The sequence below is a fragment of the Leptosomus discolor genome, chromosome Z (assembly GCF_034619465.1).
Source record: "Leptosomus discolor isolate bLepDis1 chromosome Z, bLepDis1.hap2, whole genome shotgun sequence".
Classification (NCBI taxonomy): domain Eukaryota; kingdom Metazoa; phylum Chordata; class Aves; order Leptosomiformes; family Leptosomidae; genus Leptosomus; species Leptosomus discolor.
In genome coordinates, this window is record NC_141419.1 from 15,570,954 (window position 1) to 15,591,705 (window position 20,752).

The 20,752-nt window shown below is 37.8% G+C and overlaps 1 protein-coding gene across 21 annotated transcripts in view; it reads left to right on the plus strand.

Annotated features, from left to right (window-relative positions):
• SSBP2 (single stranded DNA binding protein 2) overlaps positions 1-20,752 on the plus strand; it is a 179,930-nt gene that overhangs the window by 35,260 nt on the left and 123,918 nt on the right. For 19 of the 21 annotated variants that reach the window (XM_086479011.1, XM_086479023.1, XM_086479014.1 and 16 more), the window contains exons 2-4: positions 6,123-6,195; positions 11,833-11,894; positions 13,552-13,636. In XM_086479011.1, coding sequence (XP_086335137.1) covers positions 6,123-6,195; positions 11,833-11,894; positions 13,552-13,636 — 220 coding nt within the window. The remainder of the gene's footprint in view (positions 1-6,122; positions 6,196-11,832; positions 11,895-13,551; positions 13,637-20,752) is intronic. The other 2 variants (XM_086479026.1, XM_086479033.1) reach the window with 1 other exon arrangement.

The window sequence follows — 20,752 nt, forward strand, 5'->3', positions numbered from 1 at the left end:
CCTAAGTGGGTGGTTGGATGAACTCAGCCTTCTTTTCTGTAGGTATAGGAAGGAATTGGGCTATTTTAGTGTAAATAGCTTGCCCTCGATGAGAGAAACAAAATCGACAAAGGCTACAGGAGCAGCAGACTGGCTTTGGCTTGGACAGCCCTGAGGATTACATGATAAAAGTCATTTTACTGCCCATGGTCTCTGCAAGTCACCAGAGCACCCACAGAGCTTGTCTTGCGTCCTCAGCTACAGCAAACTCACCCCTGAGGACAAAAGATTTCCATCAGCATCAGTTTGGCTAGTCTGGAGTAAGCTTCTGCTTCCTGGCCCCCAGGTGCATGCAGATGAGAAGGGGACACAGTCTTTCAGCCTGCATGGAGAGCAAAGAATGGTCTGTAATGTGACTTCAGCAATGGTACATGTAAATGGTTTGGCTTTCTAGGCTGGTGACATTAGGTTGGGGGAGGCAAGAGAGTGGGAGAGGAGGCTACAGAAGCACGCAATCTGTTAAGGAGAGATAAGTGGCACCTGAGCAAACTGGAGGCACAGAGTGCTGGTGGGTTCCATAAACAGTGAAAATACAAAGTTGATTAATTTCAGCATGTTTCACTCTTCAGTTGCATCTGTTATTTGCAAATGAAAATGACGTAGTCTTATTTCTGAGGATTACAGCTGCTGATGCATTTGAGATTTCAACAACTTTCACATAGGAATATTGTGGGCATAAGGCTGTACCTCTGGTGGCCCATGAGAACTAGGTTTGCAGGAAGGTATAATTTTGTTACACAAGTAAATATAGCTGGAAAACCGCAAACTTTCAGGTGCGTAAGCCTTACTTCTTTCTTAACCATGGGCTAGGAAGCCTGTGAAATTCTACTGGAAAACTTTTTGAGAAATACACGTGCAAAACACAGGTGCAAAAAGGACAGAGATTTTTATTTGAAACCTTGGAGGCTGTCAAAATCTTAACTTCTGATGAAGTATTTGAAAATCAATGGAAGTTATCCCATTCAAGATAGAGTCTACTGAATAGTGTTTTCATTTTGCAGTACTTTGGATCTGTAGTGATTTCTGCAAGCTGAGATCTGAGATAAATATGAAATTTTTATATGATATGAGATAATATGAAATTCAGCCAGGGTCAGATGAAAATAAAGTAGGGAACGCTGTTCAGTGTGACATCTTAGCACAAACCAAGACATCCTTAGCAGCTGAGAATATGTAAAACCATGCAATTAAGTGCTTGTGGGAGAGACTGCAAACACGGCCACAGCATCTATCTGATCATTTTCAGAAGATAAATCGATACCAGATACCTATTCAATGTTTAGTTATATGCTGGTGCACAAGTTAATGTGTTATTGGAAATAGTTGTGCTAGTGCTTGAAGTCTACAGGCGGCTAAGTAGGAAAAGCGTATGAAATTATGACACAGAAAGAATTTATGAGTTGCAAGTGAATGGGTAAACTGAAAAAACCCTGTTGTTATTTGTAATACTGTTAGAGTAAAAGGGCACTTTCTAGGTTACAACTTTTTTAACACTTGAAGCAGTATATATAATCAAGGGGGGAGTGACCAGACTTAACAAGGCATATTTTCAGGACACTGTCCAAGCAATCGAGTGGAAGAGAGACTAGAGGTGAGTCTACCTGCCCAGAATCGTGGTAGGAGAAGGCTTCTCCTATCTGTAAAACTGGAATAAAAGAGAAGACGGATCAGCTTAATCAGAAAGTACCATCAGCCTAATACAAGGCACTGAGGTCACTGTTCATTACAGCACTGGGTATAAGCACTGAATATTTAGATGCATACAAAGGGGAATGTTCTGCTATCTACAGAGAGAGGAAGAAATAAATAGATATGGATAATGTTGAAAACATACACTTTTATGTGTTTGCAGGGCTGTGATAGGAACTCTTGTAAAAGGCGGTACATGTAGCTGAACAAACATCGAGTATCTCCTTTGGGACATACTGTTTCCTCAGACCAGTGTTTGGCTTTCATTTAATACCCTCGTGCTTCTAAGAAAACTGATCACATTTTTGATAGGATACAGAGCACTAACATTAAGATACATCATGTTTTAAGTAGAAAAAAAACCCCAGTAAACTGGTATAATTAGAGGCTTTTGGAAAGAGCGGTCTACTGGCCTCAAGCTAAACAAACCAAAATGTAAATTGTATGTAGGTGAAATGGCATGCCCGGGAGAGCTGATGTGCTAGGGGTGTGTGTGCAGATAAATCATTGTAACGTAGAGGCTGTTGTTAGTGTACCTGCCTAAGCAAATAAGAAAAGGCATAACTAAATTCTTGAGTATAGGTGGAGCTTGATGCTGCATCCAAATTGATCTTCCCACCATTCAGGGAAGCTGAGTAGAGGTATGGACCAGTGACTCTGCGGGGTTCGGTTTGTGCAAGCAAAGCACTTCTGCACTCAGCATGATCCATGTGGTCTCTTGTCCCAGTCCTCTCTTACCGTGGATAATTGACAGCAGACTGAATCACCTAAATCTCAGATTACATGTATGTATATATGAAAAAAAATATATAAAAGAAAAATTGTATCAGTATGTAAATATATGGGGAGGGGGAGAAAGAAAATGACTGTCAGTATGATCAAATAGGGGAGAAAGAGTGGTTTGCCATACATGTCTGTTAAAAATATGAAACTTCCTAAAAAAAAAAGAAAAAAAAAGAAATTGTTTGCCGTTGTTAGTTGAAATTTACCCAACCTAGCTGATCATCAAGAGCATCAGAGCAGCTTTCAAAGTAGTAGGTTGATAGATTCAAGAAAATTTGTTTAAGAAACTCCAAATTTGAGGTGTTTATAGCTGTTTAGCTTTTTTTTTTTTTTTAATGGAGTGCATGCATCATCGGGTTGTAGATGAACGTATGATCTAATTGACTTGGCAGGGAGGGGGGAACTCTGGCCTATGACATGTCTTTAACAAAAATGACTTCAGCGTTGTCATAAATTGATTTGAAATATTTTTTCCTCACATTACTCGTAAGATGTCAACAAGTATGCAAATGTGCAAATTTAACATATGTCTCCTTGCTGCTTTTATATGGTTTCTCACACCAGTTTCATGAGTAAAAACTGTCTTTTAAAATGCCGCTTCAAACCCAGCTCCTTTGGTGTTGGAGACCATCTCACTCTTATTTTCTTAGTCTTCTGCTGAGATGTTAAACAGTTTATTCATTTGTTAGTTTTACATACTTGGACTGTAGCCTAATTTTTTGTCTTATGCTGTAGTTAAATTTTGTATATCTGGTAATCCTCCTTGTTGCATAGTATTGCGTGTTTTTTGGGTTTCTTTGCCATCTTTCCTCAGAGCATCAGTTTCCATTGATCCTTTTGCTGCATTTAACACAGTAAAACATCTTCCTTTTGATCTCTCTGGTAAATGCATTTATTTCTGAATGAAGCTATAACGTTAACTTCTGTAAAGACTTCCTGACAGCATAATAACAAGGGATGGACCAGCAATGTAGATCTAATAAGACCCGATCGGGTTATTTTGTGTTGTGCCTTCTGTCTCACATCTGTTGGTGGAAGGTGGTCCTAGCTTTCCTGTCACAGGAGTCAGGCACTTGCCAGCATGGTCACACTTTTGATTAAGTACGGGTGGATCAGCTTGGAATCCTGAAACCTGGAATATTTATTCTTTTTCTGAAATTTTCCATGACTTAATAAACACAGTTGTTGCACCATTTCATTTCACTGCTAATATGTTTAGACTAAGATGTAATAAGGCAAAGAGTTGGAGGTGTTGTTCGTAGTTTTAATTATGCTTAATTAGCACATTCCATGTGTTAAGTCAAAGTTTTAGGGCTATCTTTTTCGCAGTGTTGAAATACCTTGGGTTTTTTTTTCCAGCAAAGGTGGGCACAGGGTAGCGACATTGACTTGTGCTGGAGCGTGGCTGTGTGCACAGTGTTTTGCAGGTAGACTCCAGGAGTCCTGAGATGAGCCTCACAAATCTGTCTCGATATTAAAGTATTGCGCTGTCAGTTTGGGTATCATGGTGAGGAATTTGCTAAAGCTTTCAACAGGTGGCAGACTTAAGAAGGTGTTTGCCTGCAATAAACTCCTAGGTTTTGTACTCTTTCACTTTCCTTTGCGGGGTAGAAAAGATATGACCACACAAATCCTTTTATCTGGACTGCAGTCTTCATGTTTTGGTATGAACAAAAAAGGGAATCTTGGAAGACAAATGAGATGCTTTCAAGTATTACTGGGTATTCAAGTCATCTTGATAGTTATAGAAAGTGCTTCCTCTGCCTTTTACATCTTTCTTAGATTTTAGATTTTGTCTACAACAATTCATTGCTTAAATATTGAATGATAGTTGAACTGGGAAGAATTAAGTCAACAAGATGTGACTTTTTTTTTTGTTTGTTTAATTTGTTTTCTTTCCCTTTGACAGATGCAGTTGTGCTTTTGGGCTGAGAGGCTAGAGAGTACACGGTCCTCTCCACAGTACTTACAGAGGCATATCACTGTGTCCTCTCTGAGTTGCTTCACAGTTGGGTGCTGGATTGTACTGCGCTCCATTAGCAGAACCAGGTGTTTTCTGCTTAGCACACTGAGCTCTGCATTTGTTGATATGGCACAATACAAGCTAATAAGTAACTGTTTTGCAAAATACTGGAATTAAAAAGTGGATATGAACCTTCTCAAGGTTCAAACTAAAACCAGTCACATGTTTAAATATAGATTTTTTTTTTTTTTTAAGATTTGAGGAAAAAAGTAGATTTTTGGCTTTGAAGTTGGAGAGAGTGTAAAGTAGCATGTGTATTGCATGTACAAAGTATGAACAACTAAGGCAAACAATTTTTAATAAATTACCTCTCCTAGATTTTAAAATTTCACACTTAATAAGTTACTGCAATAATTACTACTCTGTCAGTGCCATGATTGACAGTTAGCACATCTAATATTGCATAACGTTTTGAACAGTAACAGGAAAATAGATATTCTCTTCCTCGCTACTTTGTTTAGTTAAACTACATATTTTTTAATATGAATAGTAAAATGTTTCAAATAAGAATAGCAGTATATCACAAAGTGTATGCAAATACATTTTACTTCTTAAAAACAGTTAAGCTAGCAAGTTTAAAAGACGTGTAGCCTGTCTGTTTTTTCTTTCCTTGGACTGAAATGTTTCATAGACAGTTTCCAAGCATTACTATTAAATCGTGCTTTTTAAATGAGATTTCATTTTGAAAGACTTGAAACATGGAAACAGAAGGGAGCCTCTTTGGAGAGTCAGCTGAGGAATAGGAAGTGTTACTTTTTTGGTTTTCTAGTTAAAATCTAGCCTACATAGCCTATATGAATAGAAATGAGTTGTTGGTACTGCTCTCCTGTTCTTGGGCTGCTGAACAGGGCTTCCCAGACCAAGTTGTGGCGGGTAGTCATTCAGATGAGTCGTCTTTCTGTAGTGAGATCCTTATTCCAGCTCTTTGGACTTAGTTGGGTATGTGAGTGGTGCTGAAGATCATGTTTTGGGAAGCTCCTTTGGGAGCTGTGGAAGTCGTTTGTCACTGGAACTCCTAGATGCACAAGTTTGAATGAATCTAAAAGTCTGTTAGCACTTTGCTTGAGAGATGTGGTTGTACTGTGTGCCATGGATGGATGCTGGAATTACTTTTCCTGAATCAGCCTGACGTTTTCATGTTCTTCGAATAAACACAGGCTGTTGTTCAAGTGTGCTAACAGCTTGACACGTTCCACATGTGAAAACATTTGATCTGGAAAAATAATCAGTGTTGCTGTAATAATATGTTGTGTTTACAGTAAGCATGGTATAGAGAGGGCAAATAGCAGCAGTAGGTCAGTTGTTAACTCACTGGGCACTTGTCCAAATATCATTAAAAATGTTGACATTGAGTAATTCGGGGTTTAATAACATCTAATTAACTACTATTTAAACACCTCTGCTCATATTGACCTACATGTCTAGTTTAAAAATTCTGGTATAGGTAATAGATTTGACGTGTTCAGTGTATAGTGGTTTGTGAAAGGCAATAGAGCATACCTCGAACTCCTGATAATCCTTTGTCTTTGAAGAAGAGGAGCAAACAAATGCACAATACTAAATATTGTTCTTTTTGTGTATTTTTCAGATTAGCACTGTACGTATATGAATATCTGCTCCATGTAGGAGCACAGAAATCAGCCCAGACGTTTTTATCAGAGGTATGTTTCCCCATCCTGTTTTTTCCTTACACAACTTTCTACTGTGTGCAAGTGAAATAAATATATGGTGGTCTAGAATAAACAGCAGTGATAACCTTGCATATCTGTTTATGTTGATCAGCATAGATTTCTGATTCTGTGGAAGCCAGTTTGCCTGTCATTTAACATATGCCTTTACGTAACTATTTTTGCTGTGGTTTGTGTCCCTGTTCTGTGATTTGCTGCTGCATTGGGAAAAGATTAATCTATTTTCTGTAATAGACATGCACTTTAGAGAATGCATCAACAGTATTGTTTTTTGATGACCTCTAAATTATTGTTGGTATCTCAATTGTGAGTGATGTAGCCTTCCAAAATGCACAGAGTTCATGTATTTTACATCCTACTGTCATACACTTGCAGTTGTCATTCTCTTAAGCACTGCTGATGTCTCTGTATATTTTTACCATGCTTCTAACCACTTCCTTTCATCTGGCGAATCAATTATGACTACAAGCATTTAAGTCCTGTTTCTTAAACACTTTCAACTGCTAATGGAATTTTTGCCTTTACACAATAGTTATTATTTTTCATAGTCTTTCAAAGACTTTGTGTACATCTTTTGAAGACTGAAGTAAATTAAGTCTCTTCAGCATTTACTCTGGGATATAAAAATACCTGTATGCCAAACATATTGAGGTCTTTTGGATTTATTATTGTTTTCAGTCTTTCTTTGACAAGAACATTTAAGGTAGTAATAATAGTTGAATAGTGAGCAGAAGTGAGGGAAAAATAGGCAAGATGTTATACTAGGAAAATTTGCTGTTTCAACTGATACTCCCCCAAAAGCTAATAATACTGCTGTGCTGGTGATGACATTTTGGAGGTAAGAGAGGAGAGAATGAGAACCCAGAACATTGTTTGTGGTGTTTATAGAAAATTCACCTAGCCAAGATGAGGAAAAGGGGTAAAATTATCGTAGTATCAGTTTACAGTAAAGTATGTTTTTGACAATTGTTTTTTCGCTTTGGTAAACCAATGGAAAAGAAAGAGAGAAAATAATGGAGTGTATGATCTTGGCTTTCCCAAAGACTCCCTGTCTTTTGTAAATAATGCACCGTGCAAGATTAAATTTTGCTTATTTTGTTTTTATGTTATATTTGCAAAATGAACAGTTGGCAGATGTATAACTGGTGTGACATTTGGATTTCTAGAAAACATTCAGTACAGTGTCTTCAAACTTATTTTTTAAAACTAATTCAGTCTTGGGTCATAGGGAAACTCTCAGGTCTGAACAAATGTAATATCAGAATATACTAGATCTTTCAAATTAAGACTGATAGTAGCCAAAAGATGGAAAACATGGGGCAGGGACAAATAATAATGTGTAGAGTTGGTATGAATGTATGTGTTTGTTTACCTCATTCATTAGCAGTTCAGAAGGGTAAACGCTCTGCTGACAATACCTGTGAATGACTGTATGTGGGAACCTGAGGCAGTTATTACCGATACGGAGAAACCTGGAAAGAATTATATTTGGGTGGAGAGGTTCATGTTGAGAAAACTGTACCTAATATGGCTTGGAGAAAATAAAGTAAAATGCACAAGTTACATGGCAAGTGTTAAAAGCAGCAGAAAAAAATGCTAGTTGTGTAGTAGATAGGTCTTAGCATTGCAATATCTGCTCAGTCCTGGACTGTGAGCCACAAATAGCTCTACCATGACTCTGTATCCCATGTAAGTCAGCCGTTTTTGTTAGAGGGTGAGCATGGGCTTATGGGATGAAAACAAGAGAATATCAGTTGAGACAAGCGGAAGAAGGGTCTTCTAGTGAATTTATGATCTAGTGAAATTTACAACTTTCCATATGGTTTTGTCCTTGTATGTCTCATGGCTGTTAAAAAGCAACTGCCCTGTTGCAGCGAGCTTGTTGTGAGAGTACGTCAGGTGTAGGAGGCACTCAGGTGGCATAGGAGGAAATTTGTATTGGTTTGGTCCCTCCTTAAAAAGCATGGCTGGCTGGGCTTAGTGCCCTCTCTGCTCTGGCAGTGTGTACCTCCCAGAATAGTTTGGGTGGATTTTGTAAAGATGAAATAGTTCAGAGTAGCTCTGAAGATGCATGTTGGGATGTAAAAAAAGTAAGCATATATAGGTTGTCTGAGCTGTACAGCAGTCACTGCTATCTATGTATGTATAGATGACAAAGGTTAAGAGCCCTTCTTTAAAGGTCCACTGAGGAACGTGGCTAAGAGTAATAGAACAAAATTAAGAAAATGAAAATTTAAGTTTGTATCATTAAATCCACTGTGCTACTAGATAACTTGGAAATGATTGTTCTAAGCATTCCTATATTTTTGTAATGCTTTGTGTCCAGTTTGCATTTCGTAGAACTGATCCACAGGTCTAAGGGCTGGAGAGCCTGCCCTATGAGGAAAGACTGAAGGAGTTAGGTCTTTTCTCCCTGGGGAAGAGAAGGATCAGGGGGTCCCCATCGCAGTGTTCCAGTGCTTAAAGAGTGGCTACAAAGAGGACAAGAGCCTCTCCCTTCATAAGAGGCCACATGGAGAAGACAAGAGGCAATGGGTACAAGTTGCACAGGGAGGGCTTTCGTCTTGATATGAGAAAGAAATTTTTTTTTTTTTTACAGTAAGAACAAGGATTCACTGGAACAACATCCTCAGGGATGTGGTAGAGTCCGCATCACTGGAGGTTTTCAAGACGCAATTGCACAGGGTGCTAGATAATCTCATGTAGGCTCCCTTTCCCACAAAAGCCTGTGTCAGATGATCTTTTAAGGTTCCTTCTAACCTATTCTGTGATTCTATGATTCTATGAATCAGTAAGGTCTAGAAGTGCTCTGCTGCTCTTTGAGTTACAAGGTGAACTGTGCTTTGTGTCCTTGTTGAGTATAGCCTTCAAAGCTTTGTTGACATCATCTCTAAAACATAGGACCTTGAACTCATCTAGCGTTTTCCTGGATCTCTTGGTAGCAGAGACCTCTTCAGTTTGTTGGCTGTAACTCTTGTATCTTGATCTGCAAATTTACTTCCTTTCAGGAGATGTGGCATGAAGTACTGGGTTGAAGTAACTGAGCAGCTGTTTCAAATTCATCATACAATTGACAAAATGGCAAGTGGCTAGCACAACTAGCTTTCATGTAAATCATATCATTGCTTATGAGAGTTGAATACACCTATGCAGATGGGGTGTGCACATTTTTGGAACAAAAGAAGCTGTTCTGCTCCAGAATCTTTCCTTTGGTGTCCCAGCTGCTGTGTTTTCCTTGAAAAGCTGATCCTTATCCCACATATTTCTATCCTTGAATTTAGATTCTAGCCTTGGAGGAATAATTCCATTAGTCTGACTGGGCCAGGAAGGCGGGCATTTCCCAGTTAATTAATCACTGGCTATGAGATTAATTAATACAATTGGCAATGAGGGCCTTTTTCTAAAACTATTCATTTTTATAGATCTTTTAAATTCTCTGTGATCAGAGAGACTATCATCTTGCATGTGAGACAAAAGTAAGTATTTTTTGAAAAACAAAACCAAACCCCTTCAAACAAGCCCCAAACTTCCACATTCCCTTTGGGTTCCTTCTCTGAATAAATTTCTCAGGATGAAATATGTCCTATTAAAAAGGACTGGCATAAGACCTGTGAATTGGGTAATTTCATCATCGAGCCCTGCTTTGAAGAGTGTGGATACTGCTGCTTAGATGTTGGGAGGGCTTTTTACACAGCAATAATTTTTACTCTTAACTGAATGATTTTTTTCAACTTCAGGAACCATTTTTTGTTTTGGTTGTACATTACATCTCTTCATTAGGTTGCTTTTGAAACTTCTCAGAAGTACTGTGTATTCCTGGTGATTAACAGAAGTCCTTCCAAGCCATTCCCAGTGTATGTGAGGAGCAGTCATACGTCAGAGTGTATTTGAAGAGTGTGTGACATCTTTGTGATACCTTTGGCTAGTATTTATATTTTGCATTTTCATTAATACTTTTATCTGCCAGGACTTAAGCAGGAACTTTCTAAAAGATTCTTTTTCTAATTTAACTGCTGTTACGTGGTGGGGTTAAATGCCGTGCAGTTGGTTCATTCTGTCAGCTTTACCAAAAAAAGCGATAGTGCCTTAAGATTACCTTTTAAAAATGATACTTAAATAGCAAAAATATTTTTTGATAGTCATATCCATATAATATATTAAAATTATGCTAGGTTACTGCATATGAGTGCAGAGAACATTTTTGGGTGTACGAACTACATATTCTTCTCCTGCAAGCTATTGACAGAACTTATGTGTATTTAAATTTCTTAAGAAATGGATGTGGAAATCAAGTTGGAGTTGAGAATCAAAGTTGTAGTCTCTTTTGGAAAATGCAAGCTTCACCAGTGCTTCTGTAGTATGAACAGTATATCTACTTTTTGTAGTAAGCTTTTTCTGTGCTTTTATACATGTATCTCTATCTATCTATCTATCTTTAAATACCTTTCGTATTAAGTCTCTTTAAGCATTTTGTTAAAATAATCCTGGTTTTGTCTGCCGTTACTTCTGTCTCTACAGCAGAATATGGTTTGCGTTTAAACAACTTTTTTTGACAAAATGGGACATGAAATAATGCTATATATAATTGTAGCTGGAGGAATTTGGAGTGCATGCAACACCCTGGTTTCTCTCTTAACATGAGACATTCTTCTGTATGTTGTTGTGTTGATTTCTGCAGGATTTCCGGTTATTTGTAACAGAGCTCCTTAAGCAGTTACATGGGCTTTATTATAGTCCAAACTAATTTTGTCGTTAAGGGCAAACTAATGACTATGGCATTAATAAAATGGTTGTGTAATTGTAGTTGAGGTACAGCATTTGGGAAGTATTGCAGAGAGATGGAACGCTGTCACCATGTGTTATGTTGTCTAATGGGTTCACTGATGAACAAGAAGAGTGTGAAGCCAAGGGTAAGAATTCTTAAACTGCATTTCCTTTGAAAGCAGTGTTAAATAAACCAGGCTTCCTAGGTGGCAAAGAAGTCACAGCCAGTACAGCTGTTCAGGAGATGTTGCCAGCCCAGACAAACCAAGCCAAACTAGCTTTACAGTTTCACTAAGTGGTAGGAGACTCTGATGCTGCTCCGATTTGCCACATTCCCTCTAACAGTGAAATGCTCCTTGAGGATTATAAAACACTGGCTTGCTTTGGTTGCGGAGGGAAGACTGCCACCTGCTGAATCAGTAACATTAGTTCTGTGTCTTCTATGTTTTCCCTAATGCAAACTGGAAAATCTTATAGATCATTTTAAGGGTACTTTAAACACCTTTTTTTTTTATTTGGTCATGCATTTTTGACCTTAAAATAATGCACGTGTCAATGGTGGCGTGATACAAAATACGTTGTTAATAAAACTGTATTCAGAATATATAAAAAAATATATTCTAAAATATGCTTTCCTAGAATAACAAAAGCTTGTTTCAAGTATCAGCTATATTAATAAGTGTAATAAAGTAATATGGCCATCCAGATTGATGATGATAAAGCCTTTCATAACTACAAAATCTCTTCTTCTTCTTTCTCTTTTTGCTATCTGCATGAACTATGTCATGCTTTTTAGTCACAATGATCACAAAAATATACACCTCTGTTTTTATTGTTTTATTTCAGATAAGATGGGAAAAAAACATCACACTGGGGGAGCCCCCAGGATTCTTGCATTCCTGGTGGTGGTAAGTACCAATTTTCTTCTCTGATTTTTAGAATATGTTGATTGCTTGTTCCAGCAACTGGAGGCAAGAAATTCAGGTGAACATTGTAAAAGGAATGTGAAGTTGAGGATCAAGAATCATTTTCTTGTTAAGGAATGAAAGAAAATTAGATATAGAAAAAGATACAGATATGAGATACAGGAAAAGAAATATTGCATAATTCATTAATAAAAAAGCATCTTTGAAAGAAGGTGGCTCACGTTCCTTTTTTCACCACCTTCTAGTAAATTGTGCACTGAAGAGATCATCCTACATATGCTAAATAATTGCATTTGAGAAAAACAGTATAGAGAGATTCTGACCGTAGATGTGAGCTTCCTCAGTCTACAGTCCACATTCTAGTCATGGGAATAGCGTGTGAAAGTAACTAGCTGAACCCAAGCTACCAGCCTTTTTGAGAGGCAGTGTGTGTTAGCTTGGGCTTGCGCTGCAGTGTCTGCATTTGCACAGTTTCTCTCAGTCCAGAAGATGGGGTAGATACGGGGTTGATTTGTAATTTTTTATGCATGATAACATTTGCTTATATATACTGGTGTGCAGAGACACATTTGTGTGTATAGAATTCCCAAGGAGAAAAGGGTGCGAGTAGTGACTGCTATTTAGCCTGATAATTATTAGTTGTCACATGATTTGAATATATGCAATATGCCTGTGTTTGAAAGAATACAAAATTGCAGAGAATATGTCCAACTGTCAGGAGTACAAGAATTTAGAAGTTTTAAAGTGGTCCTGTTTGAACCCAAGTGATCTGTACAGTTGCATGGAAGGTGGCATGTTCTTCATTGACCTTTCTTTATATAACTTCTAGCTATGTGACGGAAACCTGTCCCATGTGTCTCTGGTGTCTGCATTATCCTTAATTTCAGTTGTCTGCAGCGGAGTGCTCAAATTTTCCACAATTCCTTATTATGGTGCTGGCCTAAGTTACAGAGGATTAAATCTAAAACAATAAAGAAACACCATGAAACTCTAACAAATTTTATTCTTTTAATTGTTCTAGCATACACATAATGTCATTCCAGCAACTTTCTGTTAGAACCAATTTGTGTATAACTCTATTTGAAGGGGGTTGGGGGGAAGACTGATGGGAGTACCATAATTTCTCTTCACTCTTCATAACCCAAGAACATACCCATCTGTTTTCTCCTCTTGTCCATACATTTGTTTCTGTGGGAACTTTTGTTTAAAGCTCAGTATTGGACCTTGGAAGAACTCCCAGTTTTCTCTCCATTTTCTTGCCTTTTATGTTACTATGAATCTGTCTCTTCCCGTGCTTTGTGGAAGTTAATTGCAGCAATTGCCAGAGGGACGAGGTTAAATGCAGAGCTTCGGTAATACACTTTATACGTTTAAACCTTGTATATTAAACTAGCTTCTTGGTCTATGCTACAGTGGTATTAAAGGAGTACAGCACTGCTTGTGTCAGAATCAGGTAGCAAATTCCTCATAGACATTTTACAAAGCTGAATTCTGTCATAGATGTATTTTCATCCCTTGGCAAGGAAGTGATATGTCTGTTTCTATGTATGAACGTGCATGTGTGGTGTGCATATACCATAAAATCTACAGGAGTATCACAATGACTTTCTCACCATCTCTGTAACTTCTTAACTTGCAGTGTATTTTGGGATCTCTACTGTGCAGCTCCAGAAAGACGAGAAACATGTGAACATTCAAGTGAAGCAAAAGCCTTTCATGACTATGTAAGTTTTGTGTGTCTTTACCACGCTTTCATTAATTGTATGCATAAATGTGATAGAGAAGTGTTTCTGCACTGCAGTGGCTCAGAAATGCAGATGTCGGTCATATATAAGTAACTCTCAGTTTTCTGGGGATGCAGTAGAATTAGGACTACCTAATTCTTTGATTACTCAGCACGATGTGCTTTTTCTCCTGGAAGTCATCTCAGAGATCAAAGTACTGTCCCGTGTGTTAATGCAGAATGAAGAATGTCCTTCTGTACCCCTGACCACTCTTGATTTTATTGTTCCTTTGGGCCATTGATGTAGTCTAAAGACGGAGTATAATTCTCTCACAATGCAACTCTGAAACCTCTTTCCTTAGGTGTTTTCCGGGTCTGTCTTAGAAATACTGTCTAGTTAACTGCAAAAAAATATTTCTGCAGATAAAATTAAAATTAGACTGCTGTAGCCCAATGTTTTGCAAACACAAATTTGGAAAAACTGAAATGAATCAGCTAAGTGACAATTTTCCATTTTCTGTTGTCATAATCTGATAATGGCTTGGCATCCTACAGAATGTGAGCTAGTGATGAATTTGCCTTATTTGTAGTTAACAATGACTTACATTGTAAATGCACCACCAACACAGAACTCTTCAACATATTTCACAGACCAATGCCACTTTTTGGTGTTTAGGTTATGAGGTTAACTGGTAAAGGACAATTTTGCACATTCATGTCTGCTGCATTGATCACTACTCATAATTAATGAAAAAAAAAATGTCAGAGAGAGAAACAAATTTATAAGGAAGTTTTCTGCTCACAGAGGTGTTAAGGTCAACCAACTTGGTAAAGCATATTCCTCAAATTAAAAATGAAGTAACTCTTGCAAGTACACTTGCTGCAATCCTTTTTACCTGTTCTGTTTTAAATATACAATTGTTGGAAAAATACAATATTTAGCTGTTATTTTGAATCCTTGTTATTAGAGTAAGGTTTAATTCCCCACTGAAGGAGAAACAGTTTTACAGGAATAGTTTATGACTGCAGGGAATGACATCAGTGAATTAAATTTGTGGAGATCAGAATCCATAATACAAGAGTTGACTTCAGTAGGGGACATTCAAAGTGTAATGTGTATAATAAAAGCGAAAAAATCTGAAACCTGTAAATGTTGTGAAATAATTTTGAAACAAAATGATCATCAAGAAGAAATTTTCAATGAAAAGTACTTGGAAATCTAAAAAGAAGTGGAGTCCACAATTCTTTAAATTTGTGAAAGTTTCATTGATCAATAAGTTCACTACTGAATGTAAATTTTGAGGCATACTAAGAATTTGAGCAGATGAATCAAAGTAATATCAAATAAAAACATGTTGTCTTAGCATTACCCTTCTAGCATTTCTAGCTTATACAGGTCTTGGAATATTACATGGCCTTATTGGTTAGTTCTGTCTGCATTATGATGTGTATTGTCATAATTCAAAAAAATCTGAGAAAATTCTCAAATTAATTCTGTATGTGATACCATTTTGTGATTGTCTGAATGTTTAAGTTACTGTCTAAAGTCATGTTTGATGAAGGAAAAATAAAATCATGGTATGCTTCTATATGCGCATCAGTCTGTGTTAAGACAGGATGAATATTTATTTTAGAAATAAATTGGGTTGTTTCAGAAATTAATTCACCAGGTAGTTCTAAAACAGGTTCTCTCTTACTTTTTTAAGGTGACAGGAAAAGCTAGCTTTTGCATTATTTTTGTCACAGCTGAGATAACTCATCTATACCTAGCAAGACTCATTGGTGTTCCTTAGCATCATGTGCTTTTTGCTTAGTAAGACAGTCTGCATCATGATAAGGGCATACCTTTGAAATCTTACATGTATTTAATATTTCATGAGTGTATTGTATGATTATATTAAAGAACACAACAAATTGGTATAAAATATGGCCAACTATATTTAACAGCAGAGGAACCCTGACCCATGTAGTGTTTTGCCATTGACTCCAGAGGGGCCAAAATTCCATCATCAGTGAAGACCATCAGAAAGCCATTTGCTGGATCCTGGCTTCTCTGTCAGGCTGAGGGGTCACGTACATCAAAACTGTGCTGTCATGTTGCAGGTCAAGTAATAGAGCATTTGTAGCTATACTGTCATATCTGAAAATTGTAATTATAACTAAAATAAAACCCAGAAGGCTTGTTTAATATTCATACTAGCAATTAAGGTGTGTGTTCTACTTGACCTAAGAAAAATCATTCTTGCTGAAGGTGCAAGTGGTCTGGTTACAACAGACGTGTCATTTTTGACACTAAGTAGGCTGTGTTAGCTGAACCAGTATCTCGTCTGTCTTTGCTTTTGTGAAGAGAGGAATATTTGTTTGGAAGAGGAAAGCACTTGCAGATGATTTAATGATTTGTGAAATATTCAACATAGTTGCAAGTCAGTCTGGAGTGTTCCAACACAGGTTGACTAATAAAATAAATAGGTACAGAAAGACTTGGGGTTTTTTAAGTTTACTTCAAGTTTTACAGTATTTTAATGGCAGTTGCAAAAATAATCCCATCTGATCTACCTGCTACCCTCCCTTCTTGGACAATGCTTTTTTTGCAAGATGAGGTTTATTTCATATTTTACTTTGCCATAAGATTTCAGCATGTGCTTTGCTTGTTGTTGAATACAATGAAATATCTGCAGCTGGACTCTGTACCTCTCCAGTATATTTGGATGAGAAGACTAGCAGGATCCTTCTTGGACTGTAGTGCTGTCCTGAAAAAGAGCATCTATGGGGTTTCCTCTAGTATTAACTACCTAATCAAGCAAACTGAGTCTTAGCCTGTGTGTACCTGTCAGTGCTACTGAGTCTGTTCTTGACTATTTGTGTGAAACAACAGTAAAAAAATTCTGTTAGGTAACTGTTGTTTAATTTTTCTGACGTATATATGTATGTACAGGTTTCTTTATGTACTAGCATCCCTGTTCTGCAGAGAAAGGGTTTGGATGTTCTATTTCATTGTGTTTGGATTGTACTAATACAACTTCTGATTTTTATCGAGCTAGTGAGAGGAGAAGAATCTTTCATGTCTGACAGCAGGAACATGAAGTGACTCTCAAGGTGGAGACTGTAACTGCTTGCAGTACTAACAATGCTCCAATGCTCATCTTACTAAAAATCCAATAAACAGAAAAGCAAAGGCCTATTCTGGCTTTAAAAAGATGATTTTCTGTGCTCATCCTGAAAGTATTTGCGGATCCTCCATATTATCTAAAAGGGATTCTGTTTTTATTTCTGTTGAGATTCTCAATTGGAAGTGTTTTCTTCTGAGTGAACAAGGTTCTGAACTCATTAGGTACATTTATATAATATAGTTTACACTTGAAAAGACAGATGCATGTTATGGAAGTGCGTGTGCTGGATAGGAAGATAGGTTCTGGCCTTGAAGTTTTAACATAAATGACTTAGAATTAGAAATTGTTTACATTTCAGATGTCTCAGGAAAGAAAACTGGTGCTCACTCACCTGGCCTATTAATATTGTTGGCGTTTCAGTAGAAGTAATTTATTTGAAGCAGAAAAGCCCCTATGTTTCTTTTCCAGGTACCTGTTACTTTTCCTGGAGGAAAACTTCTCCATGCTTTGAAGTCTTGTAAAAAAATCATTCATATGGATGCTCTGAGACAAAATGTAGTTTTCGTTGTAGAATGGATTTTTTTTTCTTCAGTGTCCTAAGGAGATGTCTTCATCACTGTAGTTAAGACCTTGTTTCTCTGGGTTTTGAACTGAGATCTTTTGTTGAGAGAAGCAGGTTCCAACGTGCAAGTTGTTCCTGCCTGATTTCCACTTCTTTACAAGCTGAAAACATACTGGGTCAGAAAGAGAAATAAACCATAAGCTTTGTGATTCCTCCAAGAATGGGATTTTAGCAGCACCCCTTCCATTGAACTTCTGACTGCCACAAGTGACCATTCTGCTCTTCCTCAGGCCTGGCTGTTCAGTCATCTCTCTGTACCTGTGGTTCACAGGGGTGGTACTTGAAAAGTCCTTTCTTAGAAGATGATTTCTATACATAACAGTTACAATCTTTTTACAGTCCAGAAGTTCTTGTGCTTCTCTCATCCTCCTTACAATGGAAGTTCTTCTGTGTGGTGTTGATGCAAAGAGAGATCTGTTAATTCTCACAAGTAGCTATAGTACAATCTTGATTATTTTCCAGGTAAGGTTTTATTAGTGTCTTCTCCACAGCTCTTTGAAAGACCATTTTTGGTGTGAGTAAGGGTCTCTTGTTTGTTTTTATGGCTCCCGAAAGAATGACAGGTAATTTACAGGATAAGAAAAAAGACACATTCATTGCTCTAGAGACTAGACAGTCTCGTAAGCTGACATCACATTTCCACTTGACTAGTAAGCTGTATGACAGGGAGCTTAAAATATAAAGTAAAATTTTTCTGGAAGCTATTTGGCATAGTCTTTGGACATTTGAGATGGCTGATGTCTCTCTTTGTGAATCTTTCAAAAGAGCAAGTTGGGTCTCTGCGTTTATTTCTGTATTTTATGGGGAAAAAAATGACCACTTTCTTCTCTGGACCCATCTTCTTTCAGCAAACTAGGAGGCACTTGCCTGCCCTAAATGCCCCAACCCTCCTAATTTATCATTAGCAGTACTCAGAATTTGAGGGGTTATGAATATTTTTACATCATTTTTGGGCTGAAGATTACCATGAAAGGCCTGTAAGATGTTCTCTGAAGGCGTCATTAAATGTTTGTTGGAAGTGACCATAAATCTCAAGCCTTAAGTTCCCTTAACGTGGTGAAACTGTATTTTGCAACAAGACCTACTTTATTCTAGGTTCATTAAACTACCTTTTTTTAACTCCTAAAACCCATGCAGAACTGTCTTTTAGGTGCAGATATTTGTTGATCTAAACACATGGAAGCCTATTCTGATTCAGGACAATTTTTGAAAATACATTTTTTGTTGTATTCCCCAGGCGGTCTGACTTCATGCTTAACAGAAGTCACAATCTTTTCTAGGCAGTCTGTCACAAGACCTCATTCTCTGCGTTTTGTGTATCAGGGATGGAAGAACTTGTTTTAGCTGTTGATTTTCTTGCCTTCCCTAGCACTTGCTACTGTGATCTTCTGCAGGCAGCCTAGCTCTGGCAGCTTGCGCTTCTAGGTCCTCCCAGGTTTCTTGCTGAAAATTGAATTGTAGATATGGTTTCCAGCTGTCTGTTTCCCTGGAGAATGCATGTTAACTCCTTATGCTTAAAACAAAAATCAAAAGAAAAGCTCCCCATCATCCCCAAATGTGGAAGAGCAAGAGATGACAAGTACTGGGTACTGGGGGAGGGGTGGGGGGATAGTCAGCGATAATCTACAAACTGCTGAATTCAGTGGCACTCATGGGACAAATGCTAAATTGTATTGCCATGGGATCGTGAAATGTGTGGGTCCATGAATGAGAACAAGAGATTTCAGATCTCTCAGCAATTGGTAGCCTTCCTGCAAACTGAGGAGAACCTATCTCCATTGCTTTCTTTGTTTCTGAGGTTCTCCATGGTCCCATGGGCTGTTGTAAAAAGCAGAGTTTCCTGGTCACAATTCTGTGGGTAGGTATGATTTCCTTTAGCTGAAGAGTATGTGCGGTAACCTGCAGTTTGTGCTTGGGCTGCTTTGCTCAGTAGTGGTCAAAGACTGTTGTACCAAAAGAAATGCTTCTGGTCTGAATTACCTATTAATTCCTTACATTAATTCTACAAACTTGTGGAAGGTGTTTTACATGTTTACTGGTCATCACTGTTTCTAAAATTTCAACTTCAGAATATGATTTTCAGACATGATTCTTCCTACTATATAGATACTACCTGTGTCTACCTGGAGGACAGATTAATGCTTAAAACTAGAAAAAACTGAAATGGTCCTAGCATTCTTTTGTAGGTGATACGGAAATGAAAAGCATCTCCTGCTATACAGTCATTGCTAAAACACTATCCTTTGCTTTTTGTGTAAATGGCATAATTTTTTAAGTATGAATGAAATGACTGTCTTTACTGCTTTTTTCATTCCAGAGAGATACTGTCTCATTTCCTGGTGTTCAGGTGTATATATAGTAAAATATATACTTAGATATGAAAGCTACAAGAGGGCTAAGGAAGTCTGGCATTTGTTTTGAAATTCCGTATCTTAACACATTAACTAAAACAATAGGGTTAAAGATTGCACTGGTGTATTAGAAAAATAAAATGAACAATTGATAAATCATATTTTGTGCAGAATATTCCGTTAATGTGTCTCACAAGGTAGTAAGTCCTTGGTTTTCTCACATGTGCCACCAAAAAGCTGTAAATCTGAAAAATGAGATAAATGTTTAGAATTCTTCCTTCAGTTGTCAGTTGCATAGGAACACTAGTATCATGTGAGGTGAACGTCTTCATGGGAGGCCAGTTGTTACTGGAAGGTCTGGAGCAGACAGTGTGCTTCACAGTCTGAGAGTCTTGTATAATGGTGTTGCCAGAATTGTACACAGGCAAGCTTAACTTTTTCAGTCTCTTCAGCTCCTTAATTTTATTGCTTAGTAGATGTTTTTTAATGCAGTTGTGTGGAAATGGTTAATTAAAAGCATGCTTTAGCCTGCAATCAAGGTAGGCATCACTTTCTGCAAAACAGTATTGACTTGTGTCAGGATTTGGTTCACATACTTAGAGGTGTATTGCAGAATCACAGAATGTTAGGGGGGTTGGAAGGGACCTCGAAAGATCATCTAGTCCAACCCTGCTCCCAGAGCAGGACCACCTAGAGTAGATCACACAGGAATGCGTCCAGGCAGGTTTTGAATGTCTCCAGAGAAGGAGACTCCACAGCCTCTCTGGGCAGCCTGTTCCAGTGCTCTGCCACCCTCACAGTGAAAAAGTTTTTCCTTATGTTAATGTGGAACCTCCTGTGCTCCAGCTTCCACCTGCTGCCCCATGTCCTATCATTGGACATCACCGAGAAGAGCCTGGCTCCGCCCTTCTGACAGTCGCCCTTTACGTATTTCTAAACATTAATGAGGTCACCTCTCAGTCTCCTCCAAGCTAAAGAGACCCAGTTCCCTCAGCCTTTCATCGTAAGGGAGATGTTCCACCCCCTTAATCATC